This window comes from Colius striatus, chromosome 2 (assembly GCF_028858725.1).
Source record: "Colius striatus isolate bColStr4 chromosome 2, bColStr4.1.hap1, whole genome shotgun sequence".
Lineage (NCBI taxonomy): Eukaryota > Metazoa > Chordata > Aves > Coliiformes > Coliidae > Colius > Colius striatus.
Window position 1 is genome coordinate 92,607,089 of NC_084760.1, and position 22,360 is coordinate 92,629,448.

Here is a 22,360-nt window from a genome sequence, read left to right on the forward strand (position 1 = left end):
ATTTTCAGTAAGGTGAATACAATAAATAAACAAGTATTTTTATGTATTACCTTTGCTAATAGTGTTTTGCCACATCCAGGAGGCCCTGTAAGCAGGACACCAGCTGGAGTAGTCAGGCCCAGAGCTTTGAACTGCTCTGGGTTACGCACAGGTGCCTATAAAAGAAATGATCACAGTTACCTAGGACAAAGAGCTAACATCAAACTTTTCAGTTACAGCTGGGATGAAAAATCATTCATAAACAAGTTCTTTGTACCAAAAGGATAAGCAGTCGATCAGCATCTTATTATCTTGCACTGATAAGTACCCTTAAATGGAAAGAGTTTCATGACCCAGAGACAAAGATTTTATTTACCTAAGTTCTCATCTTCAGGTATTAATGTTAAGTATCCCTCTGACTGGCAGGGGGATTGCTAACTTTCCAGCTAAATAGCCTTTAGTTCTTTCTGTGGCAGTTGTGTAACTGAGGTTATTGGTACAAAGCTTTTAGAACACTTAGGATTCATCAATAGGGAACATATTGAAAGCATGAATACAGTAAGTGAAATATTAAATACAAGCACCAGACTTGGAACAAATCTGAGAGCAAATTACAGATCATTTTAAAACAAAGATGGTGCAAAATTTCCAGTTTGTAACTAGTTAGAACTCATGGGCAGCATATTATACCTCGAATTAAAAACCAAACAAGTATAGTTTTATTTCCTGCATAGGGAGAAGTGCAAAAAACCTTTGAAAGTGTGGTTATGGCGTACCAATATTGCCATAGTCAGCTCCTCTCGAACATCTTCCAGGGCTCCAATATCTGCCCATGTCACATCAGGAATTGTGACAAAGCCTTCTCTCTTGGCAGAGGGTTGCACGGATGACAATGCAACAATAAAATCATTCATCTCGATGCACAGCTTCTGCAGCTGCTCCTCAGGCAAGGGCTCTTGCTTCTTGAGCAAACCCAAAAGTCTCTGCAATTCATCCTTAGGGTACATGGAAGGAAGAAAAAAAAGATTATGCACTGGATTAGATTTTAAGGACTATTTTTTAAAGGGCTTTTTCAAAGCAATAGTATCCTCAGCTGTAATATTAGCTACCATAAACCAAATTAGTATGTACAACACATAAAATATGTAAAAGAGCATTAAAGAATAACATTAACAATAAAAATGTTCCAGGAGAGCACTATGTACATTTAACACTTTTGAAAGCGCTGAGCTGACAGACTACAGTCTTGACTTAGATACTAGAGAAATGAAGCCAGAACATGTATTTTGTCTTAAAATTCTTCCTATTGTTTCTCCTACTGTATTAACTATATGTATTAATTCTGTTGTTAAGAAACTGTTACCAAGAGAAAGTGAACAACTCTGGTGAATAGCATGGTTTCAGCAGTTTGTGGTATATTCAGTTACATATAAACCTTTAAAACTCTCAGCACACAATTTTAGATAATAGTAACATTATTATTATTATTATTGTTATTGTTGTTATTATTATTACTACTACTACTACTACTACTACAAAGTTTGGGCAAACAGAGTAGACACAAGTTAATGCTTTTGAGCACTGTCCCATCGCACTGATCACAGTGCCCCAGGCAGATACATTCAAATTTCCCCAGTCAGTTCCTTACTGGAGAAACTATCAGAGAAAATACTTGATCAAAGAACTTTATACCTTTACAACACAAACACATCCCATTTCTAATGCAAAAGGCACTATCAAAGCAAATTGATACCGTACGACGAGTAAAACTATGCCAGGATTTTCAGGAGAGGAGAGGAGAGGGAGAGGAGAGGGAGAGGGAGAGGGAGAGGGAGAGGGAGAGGGAGAGGGAGAGGGAGAGGGAGAGGGAGAGGGAGAGGGAGAGGGAGAGGGAGAGGGAGAGGGAGAGGGAGAGGGAGAGGGAGAGGGAGAGGGAGAGGAGAGGAGAGGAGAGGAGAGGAGAGGAGAAAAGCCCAGTTTAAAACAGTTAATTTCCACATTTTTCCTACAGCAGTCTAATGGAGAAGTATCACTTCCTGTTTGCTGCAACTAAGACAGCTCTACAACTGACCACAAGGAAACAGAGGTGTTTATAGTGCCTGATACTTCTTTTAAGTCCTCCCTCCTCTTCTTAACAGAGCCATTGAGAGAAACTCTGAAATAGCTGAGACCACTGTGTTTGTTTACTCAAATTGTGTGAATGATTTTTTAAGGGTTTGTATGTTTATTTTTCCATTATAAAACATAATATAATGGTTTTAGTGACAATAGCCTGTATTAGACTATGTCAACCTCCTGCCAGCTATCAAAATATGGCTCTGTTAGGATTAGACTTCCTCATCCTCAATAACCTCTTTGATCATGGTGATGTTGATAAAAGCTGCAACTACCTGCCCCTCCCCACTTTTTTTTGGCTACATCCAGGCCCCAGGAAATGCTGGGAGGTGTACACATTATGTTACTCTAATACTAAGGTTTACTACAGCTTTTGACAGTGTTTTTCTGTTGATTTCAGTAACAGATTTTTTTATCAGTCCTTCTAAAACCAGAACCTGAGTAAATGGTGGACTGAAAACCACTTTGTTTTATTCTCCAGACAAATCTTTAGGAAGCCTACACACAATGAAGCCACGTACACATTCCAAATTTTGAGAAGCAGTACCAAAAATTTCTATATAAAGACATTCTGGTTCACTGACCCTGGCACGTTACTTGGGCCAGAGAACAACTCTGGCACTAGAAATGCTGCTTTCTGCAGCAGAGTTGCAGCTGTACTGCACATTAACAGATACTTTCTCTGCAGCTCAAGTCACGATGCTAGTCCAATTTTTCTACTGGACAGATATGTCTTCATCAAACTTGCTATAGGTACTGGACACCACACATGGTTTACTCCAAGTAATCACATAACTGAAGGGAAAACGTAGACTGCATAAATACTTCCAGATTTTAGCTAACTGTAACTGTCAGAGGAGAGCCACAGGCATCATAACAGATATTTCACTGAGGCCACAGCAGCCAGCTTGGTAAAAATTGAGTGCAAGTCTGATAATCTCACAATTCTCTTATAGTTGATACAGCTTTGAAGGGAGATATAGCCACTAATTTCATCTCTGGTCTGTTAGAAAGCAACACAATATGAACAACAAGAGAAAAACCTCACATTTTGTATTAATCTAACACAATTTCTAAAAGGTGTGGGTTTGGGGAGTCACTTACTCAGATCCATTGTATGGGTCACTAGGAGTTAGGCTTCTGGTTTATGAGCTGATATTTCTCAATTTATTATTATGTTGGCCATAGATGTTTAAGGAAAGTAATAATTTTCATGACTATAAAATGCCTTAACTTTAAAGACATTAGAGACACATGCTTCAAGGAACAAATACCTTAGGAGGAAGTTCTAGCTGTTTGGTATCCTCTTCCACCAGGATGTCTGTTTCTGTTCCCAGGCTTTCTTCATCTGTGTTTCCTCCAGCATGCAAGTGTCTCCTTTTCTGCATCTCAGATTTTATCAGGACCCTGTTCACTGTGCACATCGCTGCCTCACGACAAAGTGCCATCAGATCAGCACCTACGTACCCCGGCGTCAGCCGTGCTAAAGCATGAAACTCAAAGGACTCTGGGAGCTTCAGTTTTCGACACAAAGTTCGAAGAATTCTAATCAATTAGGGAGAAAAAGAACAACCAAATAAACATGAAGGAGTGGCTTTTAAAATTTACATATGAAAACAAACAGCATTGATTTAAGGTCTTTTGACATGAGCAGTGGGAATAGTTTTTAACTCAATTAGGAATTAACCAACACTGAAACCCACAAAACTAGGCTATATATTGCCTTTCTGTTCTTAAATGAAAGCCAATAGCATAAACCAGGCAGTCAATTAGTGAGTACAAGCTAGTTTTGGTTAATCTAAATATTACAGATTCTTTAAACCTTAGTCTACAATTTAAAACTGGCAGGTGATCTCAGAGTGTACCATAGAAACACACACAAGTTATCCATTGAGATATTTAACCTTGTATTCCTAACATCCTTAGTCTGCTTTGTCTGTTTCATCCCACTTTTACTCACTTACAGAGAATATTCACAGCAAACTATTCTCCAAGGAACAAATGAAATCAGACCGTGTGAGGAGCTCTGTCAAATCTTCAGTATCTTTATGCTACTCTTGGCAGTGGAATATAACTGCAGATATTTCCTGCATCACCAGTAAAATTTGCAATAGGCAACACACAGCTTATGTGTACACCTCGTGTGCCACCTATTCCTCTTAACAAAAGCTAAAGTTACATCTGCCTACCACTAATCATTCACATCACTGATACAAAACAGCTCTGTGTAACTGACAGTGAAAGGCTACACTTCTCATTTTTTTAATGGGCTTTTTTTACTCTATATCAAGACTGAAGCTTTAAAAACCTCCTTCAAGGTCCACCGAGATCTCCCGTTGTTTTTCTAAGCCAAAGACAAATGAAAACTACATGAATAGTGGAAAAAAAGCCAAAAGCTAAAGTCACTGCACAAATACTGGCACTGAAGAACTCTGAGCAGAGGGATCAAATCAGGTTGTTTAAAACAACAAAACACCACTTCACTGGGAAAACATCTTAAAAAGGCAGTACAAACCAAAGAACTAAAAGATCATTATTAGACCCTAGTTCCAATGAAAACTAGTCTAAATTATTCCCAGATCAAGTATGAAAAGAATGAGTTATTAAAAGCTATTCAAAACACTGGAGCTATAGTCTCTGGAGCTATAGTATTTAATCTTTTTGCTTCCCCCACTAACAAGTTTCATCACCTCTCATTTAAATCTTTATTAGGGGTATTAGCTTGGCTCTGAAGAATTTTTCAACCTGACAATAGCTGTAGCTAATCAATGGACTGAAAGTGTAAAAAGTTCAGAACTGTAAATGGCTCATTCCAAATTTGTGTCCTACAGATATTTTCCTTCACGTGCTTCATATATGCAGAAGAAAAGATTGCAAGTAAAGCACGATGCATTAGGGTGCACTGAGCTCTGCCTGGGTGAGGATGAGGGGTGTGTTGAATGTTTGTGGGTTAAAATTAAGGGGCAGGGTAATGTTGGTGGATGCTGTTGAGGGAGTTTGCTACAGGGCACCTGATCAGGAGGAGGATGTGGATGAGGCCTTCTACAAACCACTGAGAGCCGCCTCAGTCACAATCCCTGGTCCTCATGGGGGACTTCAACCACCCTGATCTTTGCTGGCAAAGCAACTCAACCAAGCACACACAGTCCAGGAGGTTCCTACAGATTGCTGATAACAACTTCCTGTCGCAGGTGATCGAGGAACCAACAAGGAGGGGTGTGCTGCTGGACCTTATACTGACAAATAAGAAGGGTCTGGTTGGGGATGTGAAGGTTGGAGGCAACCTCAGCTGCAGTGATCATGAGATGGTAAGAGTTCAAGATCCTGTGTGGCAGGACACAGAGCAGAACTGTGACCCTGGATTTCAGGCAAACTGACTTTGGCCTCTTCAAAGACCAGCTTGGAAGGATCTCATGGGATAAGATCCTAGATGGCAGAAGTGCCCAGGAGAGCTGATCTTCAAGCACTACTTCCTCCAAGCCCAGGATCGGTGTGTCACCTCATGTAAAAAAGGAGGAAAAGGAGGCAGGAGGCCTCCACGGATGAACAAAGATCTGTTGGGACAACTCAGGCAGAAAGCAGCTATCTATGAGAGGTGGAAACGGGCTGATTTCTTGGGAAGAGTAGAGTAACATTGCCAGAGCATGCAGGGGTGCAACCAGGAAGGCTAAAGCCCTTCTAGAATTAAACCTGGCCAGGAAAGTAAAGGAAAACAAGACGGGGTTTTTCAGGTACATCAACAGCAAAAGAAAGTTTAGGGGGAATGTAGGCCTGCTGCTGAACACAGAGGGTGCCCTGCTGACAAAAGATGCAGAGAAGGCCAAGCTACTGAATGCCTTCTTTGCTTCAGTCTTTACAGCCAAGGCCAGCCCTTGGGAAGCCCAGTCCAGCAAGGATAGCAGGATGGCCTGGACAGCAGAGGACTTGCCCTGGGTGGAAGATGAAGAGGTTAAAGACTTGTTGGCCAAGTTTAAGGCTCATAAGTCAATGGGTCCTGATGTGGTGCATCCAAGAGTGCTGAGGGAGCTGGCTGATGTGATTGCTAAGCCACTCTCCATCACTGTTGAACAATCATGGAGGACAGACGAGTGCCTGAGGACTGGAGAAAGGCCAGTGTCACTCCAGTCTTCAAAAAAGTCAGGAAGGATGACTCAGAAAACTACAGACCAGTCAGCCTCATCCCCATCCCTGGAAAGGTGAAGGAACAACTCATCCTGAATGTTATCACTGAACAGATGAAGGATAAGATGGTTATCAGGGGGAGTCAACATGGATTCACTAAGGGGAAATCCTGTTTGACCAACCTGATAGCCTTCTATGAGGGCATAACTGGCTGGCTAGATGAGGGGAGAGCAGCAGACGTCATCTACCTTGACTTCAGCAAGGCTTTTGACACTGTCTCCCACAACATCCTCATCAGAAAGCTCAAGAAGTGTGGCTTGGATGAGTGGATGGTGAGGTGGCTGAATGACAGAGCCCAGAGGGTGGTGACCAATGGCACAGAATCAAGTTGGAGGCCGGTGGCCAGTGGAGTTCCACAGGGATCGGTTCTGGGGCCAGTCTTGTTCAATATCTTCATCAACAACCTGGATGAGGGGACAGAGTGTACCCTCAGCAAGTTCGCTGATGACAGCAAACTGGGAGGACTGGCTGATTCCCCAGAAGGTTGTGCTGCCATTCAGGGGGATCTTGACCAGCTTGAGAGTTGGTCAGAGAGGAACCTCATGAGGTTCAACAAGGCCAAGTGCAGAGTCCTGCATCTGGGAAGGAACAATCCCATGCACCAGTACAGGCTGGAGATTGACGTGCTGAAGAGCAGCTCTGCAGAGAGAGACCTGGGAATCCTGGTTGATAATAAACTGAACGTGAGACAGCAATGTGCCCTCGTGGCCAAGAAGGCCAATGATATCCTGGGATGCATCAAGAAGAGTGTGGCCAGCAGGTCAAGGGAGATTCTTCTCCCCCTCTACTCTGCCCTGGTGAGACCTCATCTGGAGTCCTGTGTCCAGTTCTGGGCTCCTCAGCTCAAGAGGGACAGGGAACTTCTGGAGAGAGTCCAGCACAGGGCTACCAAGATGATCAGGGAACTGGAGCATCTTTCATACGAGGAAAGGCTGTGGGAACTGGGGCTGTTTAGTCTAGAGAAAAGGAGACTGAGGGGAGATCTTATTAACATTTACAAATATCTAAATGGTGGATGTCAGGAGGTTGGGGCATCCCTTTTTTTCTGTTTTATCTAGCAACAGGACAAGGGGTAATGGGATGAAGCTAGAAAACAAAAAGTTCCATTTAAACATAAGGAAAACCAATTTCACTGTGAGGGTGAGGGAGCCCTGGCACAGGCTGCCCAGGGAGGGTGTGGAGTCTCCTTCCTTGGAGGTCTTCAAGACCCGCCTGAACATGTTCCTATGCGACCTGATCTAGGTGAACCTGCTTCTGCAGGGGGGTTGGACTAGATGATCTTTAAAAGGTCCCTTCCAACCCCTGCCACTCTGTGATTCTATGATCTCCAGGTGCATCTCCTCATCCCACCCCACTCCTTTAAGGCTGTAGAACCACAGTTAAACAGTTCAAATCATACCTTCATCAAGATTGATTTATTATGTGGTAAATTGGTGCACTGTAAAGGCTCTTTTTCTATATGACTCTTTTTGTTTTAAAAAAAGGAACCTATCTCCCTAAGAAAAAACCCTCAAGTCCAAATCAAACCAGAAAAGTCAGTGGGAGGGGATAATTAAAAAAAAAACCCAAACCAACAAGCTCAACAGTTCCCGTAAGCCTACAACTGTACAAAACAATTAGATAAACAAATGTACCTACACTCTAACTTGAAAACAATCTCTACACACTGTGATGGCTTTCACGTTCACAACTCCTATCCTTTGGGCAGTGCTGTTTCTGAAAAGATATTTTTAATGTGAACTTAAGAAATATAATAGAATCAAAACCCTCATCAGTCAACTTTTTAGCTCTACCTGTAATCACTTGCATGTTTTCACACAATCAAGAACAACATAATTACTACAGGGCCGCAGATCTGGAGGAAAAAGGGGAAAAAAACCCAAAACAGTGGAGGCATGGCCAAAAGGTGGGTGGTGGTGAGGAATAATGGCCAATAATAATGGAATAATGCTGACAACACAAAGTGAGCCATGCTGAAAGCAGAATAGTTTGTTTTCTCAACCTAGAAATAGGATTAGTTGAGCTAGAAGGAACTTATCCTTTTAACCTTTCTTTCCTTCCTGTAACAAGACAAGCCACAGTTGCCTTCACAGTCCCCTTCCTGTGTTTTCTGCTGTTGTAGAATTGAGTAGCAGTTCCTTTTTCATTAAATGGGCAAATTATTTTTTTAAAATGTAGTCTGACATTCACAGATCTTTGGAGTAAAAAGGGCCAGTTACACAAAGCAGGACGACTGCAGCTCAGCTTAATGCCTAGACTGGTGTATTTCCACAAGGAATGGAATGGCAGAACCTAGGCCTATTGCTAAAGATACGTGCTTGGGAGGACTAACAAACACACTATACTTAATTTGCGTTGCTAATTTAACAGTTATATGGCGAGCACCCAAGACAGAATGTTAACTTCCTGAACAACTGAAAAGATGTACTTAATTCCACCATCTACACTGTTAAGGCACTTGAAAACCCATTAACATAATGCTAAAAAGCAGATCTGCACTCGAGAAAGGAAACCACTGGTATCATAGACACAGCTGCAAAGACAAAGAACAGATGCACACTTAATATCTTCTGCACTTTTCAGTGTGTACTGAAGCGTAAGTGTGTACAGGCACAAACAGGACTAAAGTAGCATAAAGCAATCAAGTCCCATAAAGCAATAAATACTTCTCCTTAATTTGTATGTTAACTTACACCTTCTTTCCTTAATTATTAATAAAAAAGAAGTTTAAACTTTGTAACATACTTCTCTCTCGCCTCTTCATCTGGGATCCCTAAACAAATTTCTCGATCAAATCTTCCTGCTCGCCTCAGTGCAGGGTCCAGTGCGTCAGGCCTGTTAGTTGCTCCAATAACAAGGATCTGGGTACTGGCAGACACGTTATTCAAATCTAAAGGAAGGAAGGAAGGATGCAAGTTAGTATTCTTAACACACCATCTCAACTTTGTTCTGATATCTATTTTACTGTTTTTGCAGTGCACAGTAATATTCAGAATAGCAGTGATAAACTGACCAACAGTCACTAAATTGCTGTTCATTCCTTCACTCAGCATTTGCAATAGGTACAATCAAACCAAAATCAACATTTCAAATGACATTTGACACATTTTACCACTTGTCCTGGTTTCATCTGGGAATTAATTTCCTTCCTAGTAGCTGGTACAGGGCTGTGGTTTGTGTTTAGCGTGAGAACGACATTGATAACACGCCGATGTTGTAGTTGTTGCTAAGTAGCACTTATCCTACTGGATATCCTGAAGGATTTTTCAGTTTCAGTGAGGAGGTGCGCAAGAAGCTGGGAGGAAGCATGGCCAGGACAGCTGACCCCAGCTAAGGGCTATTCCATACCACAGGATGTCATGCCCAGTGTATAAACTGCGGGGAGGTGGAGGGTTGGCTGGGAGGCACAGATGGCTGCTTGGGGATGGTCTGGTCATTGGTCAGCAAATGGTAACCAATTGCACTGTGCTTTACTTGCCTTTGCTTGGGATTTTTTTCTCTCTCTTTTTGCTATATTCCTTTTTACTATGATAATTATTATATTTTATTTAATTTTAAATTATGACACTGTTTGCATCTCAACCCATGAACTTTGCGTTGTTCCCCCTCGATTCTCCTCCCCATCCCACTGAGCAGGAGAAGGAGTGAGTGAGCAGCTGCGTGGTGCATAACAGCTGGCTGGAGTTAAACTACAAGACTGTATCTCTTTATACAACAGACAGGCTTATATAATGCTGTACAGACTGCTGTGAAAATAATGTAGTAACATCCCCTGAAATTTATTAGAATTGTCCCACTACCTCCCACAAACTGTGACAAAATATGACAAATGATTACCACTAACCCTGCCATAATGAGTCACTACTGAAGGAAGGCAGACAGCAAGCCTGGCAAATAGCAAGTTTAGCTTAGATCTTCCCAAAACTGACCATCCATGCAAGTCAGGAACTGAGCAACAATTCTGCGCTCCATGTCCTTCGATGCCACTTCTCTTTTGGGGGTGATCGCGTCAATTTCGTCAATGAAAAGGACACACGGTGCACTGGACTAGGAACAACAAACAGTCACAATTACAAAATTCCACTGACACTGAGTGTATTACAAGTGTATTTTTTTTTCCTCCAGATTTTCTGTTATATAGGTATTACTCTAAGTCTGCTGCACAATTAACCTGCCCCAGAATAATTCTGTTACTAACTGGAGAGCCAGCAGACTATGAAATAATTAAGGCATGAGGTTCAAAATGTCTCTACATACTGTTTAAGATCTAAATGTATCTCTGTGTTGCCTTATGTTTCCATAAATATTCCATTGTGAGTGCCTACTTGCTTAAGTCCAAAAAAGAAAATCAGACAAGAAAGGATTGCTTTTGATTTTTTGGTTGTTTTGTTAGTCCCATTAAAGCTGTGAAATTTCAAGTATTGACACACATAACAAAACAAAAGGAGCAGTAGGTGATCATGAAAAACAATCTGCCAACTTACTACAGATCTTGACCATATTTAAAGAGTAAAAATGAGCAGCTCCTATAAGCATTCTAAAATTCCACGTACTTCATGTTCATAAAAAGCCAACACTAATACAGGAATTGTCACACTAATTATTAACAGAATAGTTTTTAACTAACATAAGACTATTAACAGTCTCAAAAAGCACTCTCAGTGTAAAGGAGTACTTAAGGAAAACATTAGAATCATCTTCAAAAAGAGTCCCATATAAAAAAGTCTCATGTTAAAGCCCATGCATTGTTGTCAGGCAGCAGCTGCGCCATCTAGCTGTCGTTCACTTTTCTGCTTTCTGGCAGAGGGGGGAAAAAAGGGCAACTAAGCTGTAAAGATCCACAGTACACACATAATGTAGAACTAAGTTTTCGTACCAGGAAAAAAGACAAAGTAAAAAAGCTTCATGAGTAAATGTGAGGGACTATTAGAAAGGCAACAGATTTTAAACATATTTTATGCAGTACATTTAACTTCTTCAAAACTTTTATAGCAGCCTCCCCATAATCCCTATGCATACTGAAGATACATAATCTCTAAAAAAATCTGGGCAACCATTTATTTAATTTTATTCCAAACAATTTCTTAACAAGGCTTTCTAAAAATTAAAATGTATTATGAACTGCAAACACAATAATTTAACAGCCTCACAATTTTTTTTGCCCTGTTTAGCATTGTTTTTTACAGTAACACACTCTAAACACCTATATATGGTTGTCAGGGAGAGCAGAAAAACGGAATAAAGTGGAAAACCAGAACATTCTCAGAGGTCAGGAACAGAAAGCCGTCCTCATGAAATAAAACATTAGCCATATACTAAAAGAAGAAACATCTGTATTTGTTTAAATTCAAATTATCTTGACCTGTCTGGTTCTCTTTACTAAATAGTAAGTCTGGAAGTTGCACCACATCTCCAAAGACTTCACCTGTAACTTATCTCCTGTTTGTGTCACGTTTTTCCCCAAATTTCTTGCTTTACATCTAAACCCTCTGAGTCTTAAGGCTCTCACATTCTCTCAAATCCCATGCCATACAATACCATCTAAAAACCTCCCATAACAAAGAAAGCAAACTGAAGCACTCTTAAGAGTTTTATGGAATTTTTATATAAAGCCAAGCAGCTCCAAGAACGTAAATAATTTCTGTTGCTCTCTTTACACTGAGATGATGAACTATCTTTTGTCAGGATGTCAGAACAGTAATCTTTGTGCTCTATGGCAGCATGACATTTAGTACAATGGAATTCTGGTCACAGAAGGGAAGGCACTATGACTTGTGTGTAGCAATATAAAGATTCACTCACTAATATTCACTCAAATTCCAACCATAGCAACAAACTATGAAGCTTTATAAAGAAAAGGACAAACAATCCACAGTGCTATTTCCCATGGGTGTCTCACCACAGCCTGCTCAAACAATTCTCTCAGTTTCTGCTCAGATTCCCCTGACACTCCAGACACCATCTCAGTCGCTGCCACTTTCAGCATCGGGAGCTCGAGTTCCTGAAAGAGACAAGGATATATTTTATGATATATCTAGAGATTACAAATGCTGGCTGTCCTAGAGGACAAGTATCTTCCAGTATGCCACCTTTTACATCCAAAGATTCTGTAATCAAGAATAAATCTTAAAAAGCTTTTAAAAAAGATGAATAGCACCCTCCAATTTAAAATGGGTTTGAGCCATTTGGTCAGTGAACAGAAATGAATACAAACCCCAGGTTTCCCTAATTCAGTCAGAGAAGAATTGCACTGTCAAATAGCTTTGCACCTTGGTCCCCAACCCAGACCTTCACTATGCATGTATTTCAGTTCATGCTGAGCTCCCCTCTTGAGAAAAATGTCTATTTCCACCTCTAACAAAGCATTACCTAGCAGTGTGGAAGATATTCCCACCAGGTTTGGTTTCTTTAGTCTTGCTCCAGAAAAATCTGAGCAAGGCTATACAATAAAATACTTGTAAAGTTCACACTCAAGGTTTCCTGCTATTAAAAATAAATTATAATTTGAATAGACTGTAGCACAGTAGTGCTATAGGTAGCTGCAGTCTATTTCAAGCTCTTTAAACTACATATATTAAAAAAAAAATCTCCTATTTTATATAAATCAAGGCCACCTGAGGCACTACCTGGGCTTGGAGAGAGAATTTACCTTAAATAGCACTACTGAAAATCTCTGATTTAAGAAAGAAATATTTAAGAAGTAGTCGTTAAATTCATCTAATCTCTGAAAGGTTTTTGCTTGTGTCATGTTTTTCTCCTTAGATTTAGTACCCTTCCTGGATACAAATACCCACTGAAGTATTAAATATCACAGATTCATTCAATGGATACCTTTTTTACAGGAAGGCATTAAAAAGTAAAAACCCAAATCTTTTAAATTAAAAGACTTGAGACAAAGTGAGAATGGTCTAACCAATATTGAAGGAATAATCATTAGTATTTTACTTCCAAGACAAAATCTGCACTACAAAAGTTCATAATTTACATGTATCTAAACTGAAGGTTATAATCTGTGACATTTAAAGAACCACTGTATTAAGGAAAAACAAATGTTCATGGCTATCAGCACATAGCCCTAAACAGCCCTTAGATTTATATTCAAAACAGATAGCAGCACAGTAGCCTCACTAAATGCCAAACTTTTAACACCAATAATAGCATATGCTCCAAAATCATTAGTTTGACACAGGTAATGCAAGTTGGTAAGTTTAATCAAAGGTATTTCCATTTATAGCTTTCTCAATATCTTTGCCTGTCCTGGGAATGCCTCAAGAGTCAAATGTAAAAGCCTGTCACTATGCCCTCTCTTCATATATGGCTCTATCAAGTACAGATTCTGATGGAATACAAACAAATGAAGCAAAGCAAAGAGACCAAAGAGAGGAAAAATCTAGTCAATCATGAAGGAGGACTATTGGGTTTTTTTAAGTATATTTCAGAAAAAGAAGAAACTGTAAATGTAAAGCTATCTTACCCCAGCAATTGCCTGTGCAAGCAGCGTCTTTCCACATCCCGGTGGTCCGTGTAAAAGAAAACCACGAGGTGGAACCACACCCAAGTGGTTATAGACTTCGGGATGACGGACATGAAGGAGCATCTTGCATATTTCCTGTTACCAACAAGACAGACTTCCATTTAGATTTCAAAAACTAGAATCACAGGTTGCTAACATTACAGACACAGAATCACAGAATGTTAGGAGTTGGAAGGGACCTCTAGAGATCATCTAGTCCAACCCCCCTGCTTAATCAGGTTCGCTTCAATCAGGTCGCACAGAAACGCACCCAGGCAGCTTCTGAAAACCTCCAGAGAGGGAGACTCCTGGGCAGCCTGTGCCAGGGCTCCCTCACCTCTACAGGAAAGTAGTTTTTCCTTATGTTTAAATGGAACTTATCATGTACCAGCTTTTGTCCATTGCCCTTTTTCTTTAATACTTGTGTTAAAAAATCTTTAATACTTGTGTTAATGAGGTTCCCCCTGCCAAGTCTCCACTTCTCCAGAATAAACAGTCCCAGCTCCTGCAGCCTTTCCATGTATGAAAGATGCTCCAGTCCCCTGATCATTTTGGTGGCCCTGCATTGGACTCTCTCCAGAAATTCTCTGTCCCTCCTGAGCTGGGCAGCCTCAGTACTCCAGATGATGCCTCACTAGGGCAAAGTGGAGGGAGAGGAGAATCTCCTTTGAGAGGTCAAAATACAGTAAGTTCTGTTTATTACTGTAATTTCAGTGACTGCTTTCACAACAATCAAAGAAAAGCAAAACAACCCCCTTTTTGTTGCTGTTGGTATAAGCAGCTATTCTCAATGCCACACAGATGGATTCAGACAGCTTTCTCTGTCATTTCTCAAATGACATTTTGAGTGCATTTTATATCCCACAAATTAAATTGTTACTAACCTTTAAAGTTTCATCATTGCCTCCTACATCCTCAAACTTCACTGAAGGGTGGTAAAGCTCTGGCCCCTTACTTCTGGCTGTTAAGTAGAAGTCATGCAAATTTAGACACGGCATAATAGCACAAAAAAACACTCAGCCTAAACAATTAGTCAAGTACATGGAATAGTATTACTGTCTACAGGCAGTAGACATAGGAATGGATTTTTTTTAGTACCATATTAAATACTTGAGGCCACCTCTCTGCACCTCAGAAAACATTTCTCTGGTATCAGATTCCACGGTCAAATATCATCTCTTTGGAACAGCACAGCAAAAATAACTTCTCACCTTTCTCTTTAAGTAGAACAGAACGAATTTCTCCATCTACATCTGGAAATTCTTCTTTTTTTCTTTTTGCCTTCTTACCCTTTGTCTTTTTTCTTTCACTCTCCAAGACAGAAAATTCTGTTGATTTCTGGGGCACAAAAACAGAATTACACACATAAAACTTTCCAAGTCAGTGAAGTTCTGCAAATGCTTAAAAGAACAAAGTGTGTAAGCATCTATTATGCTTAACTTACACGTATCATATGAACCAAGACAAGTAAGGCAGGAATCTAATCCCTTCTTTTTGTAGAAAAATCTTTTTACTTAGGATTTGCCTTTTCTAAAGAAAGGGTTAATTACACCAGTCACTTTTATTCCCAGAGTATGTACTCGTAAGCAAAAAAATAACCAAACAAATCCCCTAAAGAACCCCAAAACCACCAACCAAAATAATACACCAGTTATTTGCATACAATTGAGCAATCCACTTTGAGGATGAATAAAACTGTAGGAATATATTTACTCCCACAGAAACAATTGTTATTACTGCTAATTCATGAGAGAGAAAAGAAGAAAATACTATCCAGTGCTAACACAAGTTAACTGCTTGTAAGAAAAAGACTAATACAGGAAAAAAAAAAACAAGAAGAGGGTCAATGATAAAGGTAGAAGTTTTTGTTTGAGGTTTGTTGCTTCTTTTGTTTGTTTTAGGGCTTTTTTAGTAGGTTTTTTTTTTTAAGAATACAGCATAGCAAACATGATACAACTTGAAGATCTTCCACGCACTCAATTCCTCTGTATAAGGATGCAGCACTAGTAGGACAAAGCGATGATTTGTCAGATCTGCCTATTCAGTAACCATTTTGTGTAATTAGAAAGGCAGATCTAATGCAGTTCTTCCCTCACATGGAAGAGCATTCAGTCAAAATGTATTGTCAGGCAAACATCATAAATATTATCTCTCACACGTAAATGCAAAGCTTTCAAAAGCTAAACAAAGTTGAGTTTGTTTTCTAAATAAGATAGAAAAATGGGAAGGGAGGAGCGGATCACAAAGTGGGCAGTATGCCTGGATGGGGAGTAGGACCTATTTTTAACTGCTTTATAAATCAACACAATTTCCTTTCAACTTCTCAAACTCTTATTCATCAAAAAAACTTCAGTTTTCCCGAGGCTCACTAAGACTTAACCACTGGCTAAGAGAGAACATATGCTATGGCTACAGCAAGTCCTGTGCTTCCTCATGAGTTTGGCTAGTCATTGGCAACGAGAATAAACAACAGCTAAATTACATTTATCTTTCTCTCAGTATGAGTACTAATCTCTGTCTCTGTAATACCGAGTACTACGTTTTCCTCAAAAAATGTGGAGGACATTCTTCACTTTGTGAATTTTTACCTCCCATACAAACATGTTTGAAACGGGCCAGAAAGTGCAAAAATCACTGACATGGCAGAGCAATGGGCTAAGCCATTCCTTCTTCAGAAACCAAGCTAACAATAAGCACTCCACTGGGCTTAAGCCAATCTTTCCTTTCCATTCAATATCTTGACTATCTTTAAACACAGCATGCATGTTTGTGATACAAGTAATTTATTTTTAAACTGCAGAGAGAAAGACAAACAGTCCTTCTGGTCTCAGTTATCACCCTTCAAAAACCTATCAGGTTACACAGGAAATTATATTCATACCTGCTACTTAAATCACCTTGGGACTGAGAAACACAATACCTCAGAAATCGCTTTCTTTTCATCTCCTTCTCCATCCTCTGAAAGGTCAATGAAAATGTTTTTTCCGCTGGGAGTTTTATCGATGATCCAGTCACCCTCAGAGAGACGCGTTTCCAGTCGTGCTCCTGCTGACATGGTGCTTGTTTGAGGTGCTGGTCGCATGGGAGGGGGAGTTTCCATGGGTTCGTTTTTTGGTGTGGTTGGAACAGAATTGGGATTTCCCTTCTTGTATAAGCCCAGCAGGGAATTGTTCATGTGATTTGTAGACTGGAGATTCAGGTATTTTAAAAGAGAATAAACTGGTTATAATTTGTATTACTTATATTAAGAAACCAACAAAAAGTATTTCATAAACACAATTTGGTGTTATCCCTGATGGAGGAGAAAGCAGTCACACCCCATCCAACCCATTCCTCTGCTCAGAAGACTGCATATGAAAGTACTTCTGCTGGTTGAAGAGACAGCAGCCTTTGCAATTTACCCTGAAATTGCCCCTGTTAATTGACAGTCATTTCCTTTAGAAATAGACATGTCAGTTCCTTCAACCATATATCACCCTTTTGATAGCCAAGACTTTCAGGCCCCCAATGGGTTTTCCTCAACAGTGATTCTCCACCCCAGGTTCTTCTGGAACTTCTGGAGAGCATCCAGCACAGAGCCACTAAGATGATCAAGCGACTGCAGCATACTTCTTATGAGGAAAGGCTGTGGGAACTGGGGCTGTTTAGTCTTGAGGAGACTGTGGGGGGATCTCATTAATATTTACAAATATCTAAATGGTGGATGTCAGGAGGTTGGAGCAGCACTTTTTTTCTGTTGTAACCAGTGACAGGACAAGGGGTAATGGAAAGAAGCTGGAACACAAAAAGATTCACTCGAATATAAGGAAAAACTATTTTACTGTGAGGGTGAGGGAGCCCTGGCACAGGCTGCCCAGGGTAGGTGTGGAATCTCCTTCTCTAGTGGTTTTCAAACCCACCTGGACACGTTCCTGTTCTGTTCTAAATGGACTTGCTTTAGCAGGAGGGTTGGACTAAATGATCTCTAAAGGTCCCTTCCAACTCCTACCATTCTATGATTCAATAAAATAGCCTCCTTTTAACTCTCTAGATTCTCTTGGAATTGCCAACCCTGACAATACTTCATCTTCAGCTCCACTTTTAAACTCTCCAAGTGCACTGCAATTTCACAACATTGTAATGTGTGCTATGCAAATACAAACAATCATAATAAAACACAACTTACTAGACCTTCTGGATAATCATCATCATCATCAGAGTCATCTGTGGTACTTCCCATAGTCCTTTACATGGAAGGAAGACAAAAACTATTAATGTACCAGAGCAGAACTGCAAGTGAGATACTCACAAAACAAAAATGCAGTTTCCACAATGTGGTTCCTCACAACCATAATATATAGTCTAAAGACCTGTGAAAAATTCCTGATTTGAATGAGCTAAATTTACTACTACGAAGAGTTCAAAAAATGCACCCTTTACAAGTTTGCAATGAGCTGGCTCAACTTTGCAACTTGGCTGAAAGATAGCCCTACAAAAGGTTGACGTAGGACCAGTCTGACTCAGCTTACCAGAGATCATGCAACCACCAACACTAGCATAAGGGATGTCGCAGTAAAATAACTGAAGTAGACTAGCCCTTCTGACAATGTCCTAACTTCCCATGAGACCCTTAATGTCTCCTACCACAGGTCTGAAAAACCAAAATGGTCCATGAGACTATGCACAAGGTTAGGGGTCAGGAAATCTTAATTTCTGGTCCTAATTTACTCTGAGCAGCCTGTCCTGTAGGGTTACCTTTCACATTTAGCTATTACCTCCTACATCCAAGAAATGGAAGAGAACAAAAGGACTGAACCACATGAGGACTGAGGCCTATGTAGGAAACTATTGAAGATATCCCACTAAGTCAGAGCTGTACCTGCCCCGTAACAGAGAAATCAAGACTGGCTCTAGTATTTGCCTATCTTCACTGAAAAAACTGTTTCTGCTAACTACAGGTAACTTCTGATGAAGACAAGCCTATGAGAAATCAAGGATCATAGAATGATTCTATGATCCTTGATTTCCCATGCACTTGCTTCATCAGAAGTTTCCTATGAAGGATCTATCTGCAACCTTGAAACTACCAAAATGTAATAATACGAAGACAGAGAACAGAAATGATAATATTAAAGGCATTATTAACTTCATCTAACGGTAAGAACTGTTCTTACTCGTTTTTCTCTTGTTGTCTTGCTCTTTTTGCCACATGTTCAGCTTCTAAATCTGCTAAATCTTCACGTTCTTTTTCACTACTGATTATTCCAAACACTGAAAGAAACAGTTCACACATGTTAAGAAAACAGCCAAAGCATAATCAAAGATTTTGGCACCTGGGACACATCACTAATGGAACTACCTTTTTCGACTTGTATTCTAAAAGCATTTCTTTTTCTTCGTCCATATTCTGCACTGGAAAAAAACAAAACACCACAATAAAATAAACAAGTTACATCAACTGCTTTTTACCACAACATATTGTCATTCTTGGCAGAAAAAAAAAAAACAAACCAGTTGTAAGGTGATACCCAAGCTCCTACACAAATTCTTATTAAAAACCAACTATGTGAAAAAGTGATTGTTTTTTCTTAAGCTTAGGATAGCTCAATCACTGAGATGAAATAGAACCACTAAACTATACCAGTCTTTGAAGCAATGTTTAGTAAAAATTATCAAGGTCCTCTTTAACTGTAGGTCTAGAGAAGCAGCAACATAAACACGCTGGATTCTATTTCACAGCACTATTGATTTTTACAATTGAATTAACACAAAACCATATGGACCAGGGACTAGTCTAAAAAGGACGGTATGGCAAGGAACTGTGTTCATTAGTAACGGTCACTATGAGAAACTCTGGTTCAATGAGCATCCTTGAATGCAAATAAAAACCATCAACGTTTTACCTTCACTTCCTGGGGGTATACTTTTATAATAGAATCATAGAATGGTAGGGGTTGGATGGGACCTTTAGAGATCATCTAGTCCCAACCCCCTGCCAAAGCAGGTCCACCTAGATCAGGTCACACAGGAACACATATTTGGTTTGCTTTTATAGCTGACAGAGGAAAAACAAAACCAAATCCCAGGACCTTTAAGCATCTCAAGCAAAGGTTTTGGCTTCCTTTCTCTACTAAGGCACAAATAAATAGAACATGCAAACAAGTATAAATACACTTCTCCACCTTTACTAACCCTTCCACCCATCAATGATCTGCTGAAATGCAACCTTGCCCCCACCACCCAGAAAAGTCTGCCTAAAAATAATTAGGCAAGGCTGACTGTCCTGCAGAGCAACTGAGCAGAATTCAGGGTCTTGCTGAATCCTTTATCTCCCCTATCTGTCAGCACTACAATGGATTTTCCCTTATACTTTCAGCTCACTAGGGTAAGGACCAAGATGCTGTAAAGCATCTGTAACTGTTTAATCAAAACAAAACAAGTAACCCACAAAACCAAACTGCAACTAGATCTTACAATGCCAACACTTAAGAAAACCCCATGAGATACTAGATATACCAGCAGAGGAAAACATTAGAGTGGAAATGATCTTATTGTTTCAATTAACCTCAACAACTGGTAATGAAGTTAACAAAGAAAAATTAGGTTTTTATTAAAAATACACAAATGCTAAGCAACAATATATTTCGTATTTTCAATGTAGAATACAAGAATGCAAATATTTGCTCACCTGTAGGTTTTCTGCAAATCAGATGCTAGAATTCCAATGTCAACATACTGGCCACATTTACTACTTGCAAGATACTGAAATGAAGAATGTTAAGCAGCAAATAAAACCTTTGTCAATCACTTGACCACAACATCTGGATCAAATACACCTATTTCAAACCCTACTCTTCCTCAGAGTCAAAACGAAAATCAGAAACAGCCTTAAACTGCCTTGGAACACACTGGACGGTAGTTCCCAATGAAATGAGAAATGCTTATTAAGACACAGATAACTGGCTAGATACCATTTCCTGTGGAAAAGCAGCATACTGTATTTTGATGCTTTGGGGACTTCTGCTAGTGCAACTCCATTTGGTGCTGTTTGGTATGAAAGATGACTTGGTAACCCACACATCATCTTACTGTCAATCCTCTTAAGGTTCCTGGTTTCCCTCAGCTAAGCTTTTGTTTTAGATCTCCTACCTTAAAAATGAAACAATCTATGTGGATTAGTATGACTACGGTCATAATAAGAACTTTAATCTTTGCAAAATGTTTGAAAGAATGCTACAGAAAAGTACAGAAATGACAGTGAATTCTATTCTGACAGCAGCTGATCCAACCCTTTTCAAACCACAATTATGGAAAGTGTGAGAAAAATATCTGAATCTCAGGTACAACTGTACTCCATTTGCTTTCTTCTCCACTCTCCAAATGAGGAGCCAGGAGGAGTTTCAATGTTATCAGAGTGGATTCCTTCTTAAAAAAAGGAAAATGGAAACAGAGTATCTCCCTAAAAGATGAGGCATTACAAACGTCACAGCAAGGAGGATTTCAGAATCACATTTAAGTTAATACCTCTATTTAAAACGATCAAATTGCTTAAATTTGAATACAAAATTATTTTTTAAAAGGATGTTACACTTCACACTGCACTGACCTGCAGAAAACATCAAGCCTACCACAAATCAGCTGCCTCTTTTGCTTCACACTAGCCAAGACACAGACACTGTGATCTTGTAAAGGAGAATAAGCAAGTTCCTTCAAGCAGCCACTCACGTTTTAAGAAATTGAAAGTAGAGTACACTTATACAGCGACTCAGAAAAACGGTGACTAATTTGCAAGGTCACTATACATTTTCACAAGATGCGACACAGCACTATGCCACTTGAGGGAATCACTGTACTCCCTGCAGTCCGCGTGTGTATCGTGGAAGTCATCGCACGTTTCCCCTTCATTCCCTCGTTTGCTGTAACCGATGTACGTTCCCAAGCGCAAACGCTTTCCAATTTGCCCACATCTACCCAGAGTGCAATATTTCTTCTTTATTTTCTGATCATTTCAGATTTGAAACATCAGGCCAGCCTCAGGGTCAAGAGTACCAAAGAGAACGGAAGGAAGCGATAAAACAAAACAAAGCCAAATAAAAACAGCTTTAATTAGGAGCTTTCTCAAGCCTTTGGGCAGCCCCAGGCGGCGAGGCCGCCTTTAGGCGCTGGCTGCCGTTCCCCGCCGCACCTGAGCGCGCCGGATGCTCGAGGCCCCTTCCAGCCGGAATGGGGAAAAGGTGGAAGGAATGGACAAAGGCGGACCGTGGCGGCGCGAGCAACCCGCTCCCGCCGCGGGCCGGCTGCCGGTGCCTGCGGGCGGCGGGTACCTGCTTAACGCGCTGCTTCAGCCGCACGTCCACGAAGTGTCCCGGCCGGCTCCGCATCGCCCCTCACACCGCTCTCCCGCGTCGAGGACCTCCTGGCCAGCCCAGGGGCCGTCCTAGCGCTTTGCCTGCACGGGGGCGGCCGGGGGGGAATTATTCGCAGGCAGCGCGCGGGGAGGCTGAGCGGGAATTGTGCGCAGGCAGCACGAGGGGCGCCTCAGCCGCTCTCCCCGCTAGGCCCCCTTCGAACTCCCCGCCCAGCGCGGCGCGG

General features: G+C 40.6%; 1 protein-coding gene across 4 annotated transcripts in view; it reads right to left on the reverse strand.

The window, feature by feature from the left end:
- Nucleotides 1-22,260, reverse strand: part of NVL (nuclear VCP like) — a 45,483-nt gene extending 23,223 nt beyond the window's left edge. The window contains exons 1-15 of one of the 4 annotated variants that reach the window (XM_061991494.1): nucleotides 22,093-22,258; nucleotides 20,457-20,530; nucleotides 19,128-19,180; nucleotides 18,943-19,039; nucleotides 17,955-18,012; nucleotides 16,710-16,976; nucleotides 15,001-15,127; nucleotides 14,674-14,750; nucleotides 13,751-13,885; nucleotides 12,176-12,277; nucleotides 10,206-10,323; nucleotides 9,022-9,166; nucleotides 3,369-3,639; nucleotides 756-974; nucleotides 51-155 (exon numbers count right to left, since the gene is read on the reverse strand). In XM_061991494.1, coding sequence (XP_061847478.1) covers nucleotides 51-155; nucleotides 756-974; nucleotides 3,369-3,639; nucleotides 9,022-9,166; nucleotides 10,206-10,323; nucleotides 12,176-12,277; nucleotides 13,751-13,885; nucleotides 14,674-14,750; nucleotides 15,001-15,127; nucleotides 16,710-16,976; nucleotides 17,955-18,012; nucleotides 18,943-19,039; nucleotides 19,128-19,180; nucleotides 20,457-20,530; nucleotides 22,093-22,149 — 1,905 coding nt within the window. In that variant the 5' untranslated portion in view covers nucleotides 22,150-22,258. Of the gene's footprint in view, nucleotides 1-50; nucleotides 156-755; nucleotides 975-3,368; nucleotides 3,640-9,021; nucleotides 9,167-10,205; nucleotides 10,324-12,175; nucleotides 12,278-13,750; nucleotides 13,886-14,673; nucleotides 14,751-15,000; nucleotides 15,128-16,709; nucleotides 16,977-17,954; nucleotides 18,013-18,942; nucleotides 19,040-19,127; nucleotides 19,181-20,456; nucleotides 20,531-22,092 lie in introns of those variants that run through there. The other 3 variants (XM_061991496.1, XM_061991495.1, XM_061991497.1) reach the window with 3 other exon arrangements.
- Between the last annotated feature and the right edge of the window lie 100 nt (nucleotides 22,261-22,360).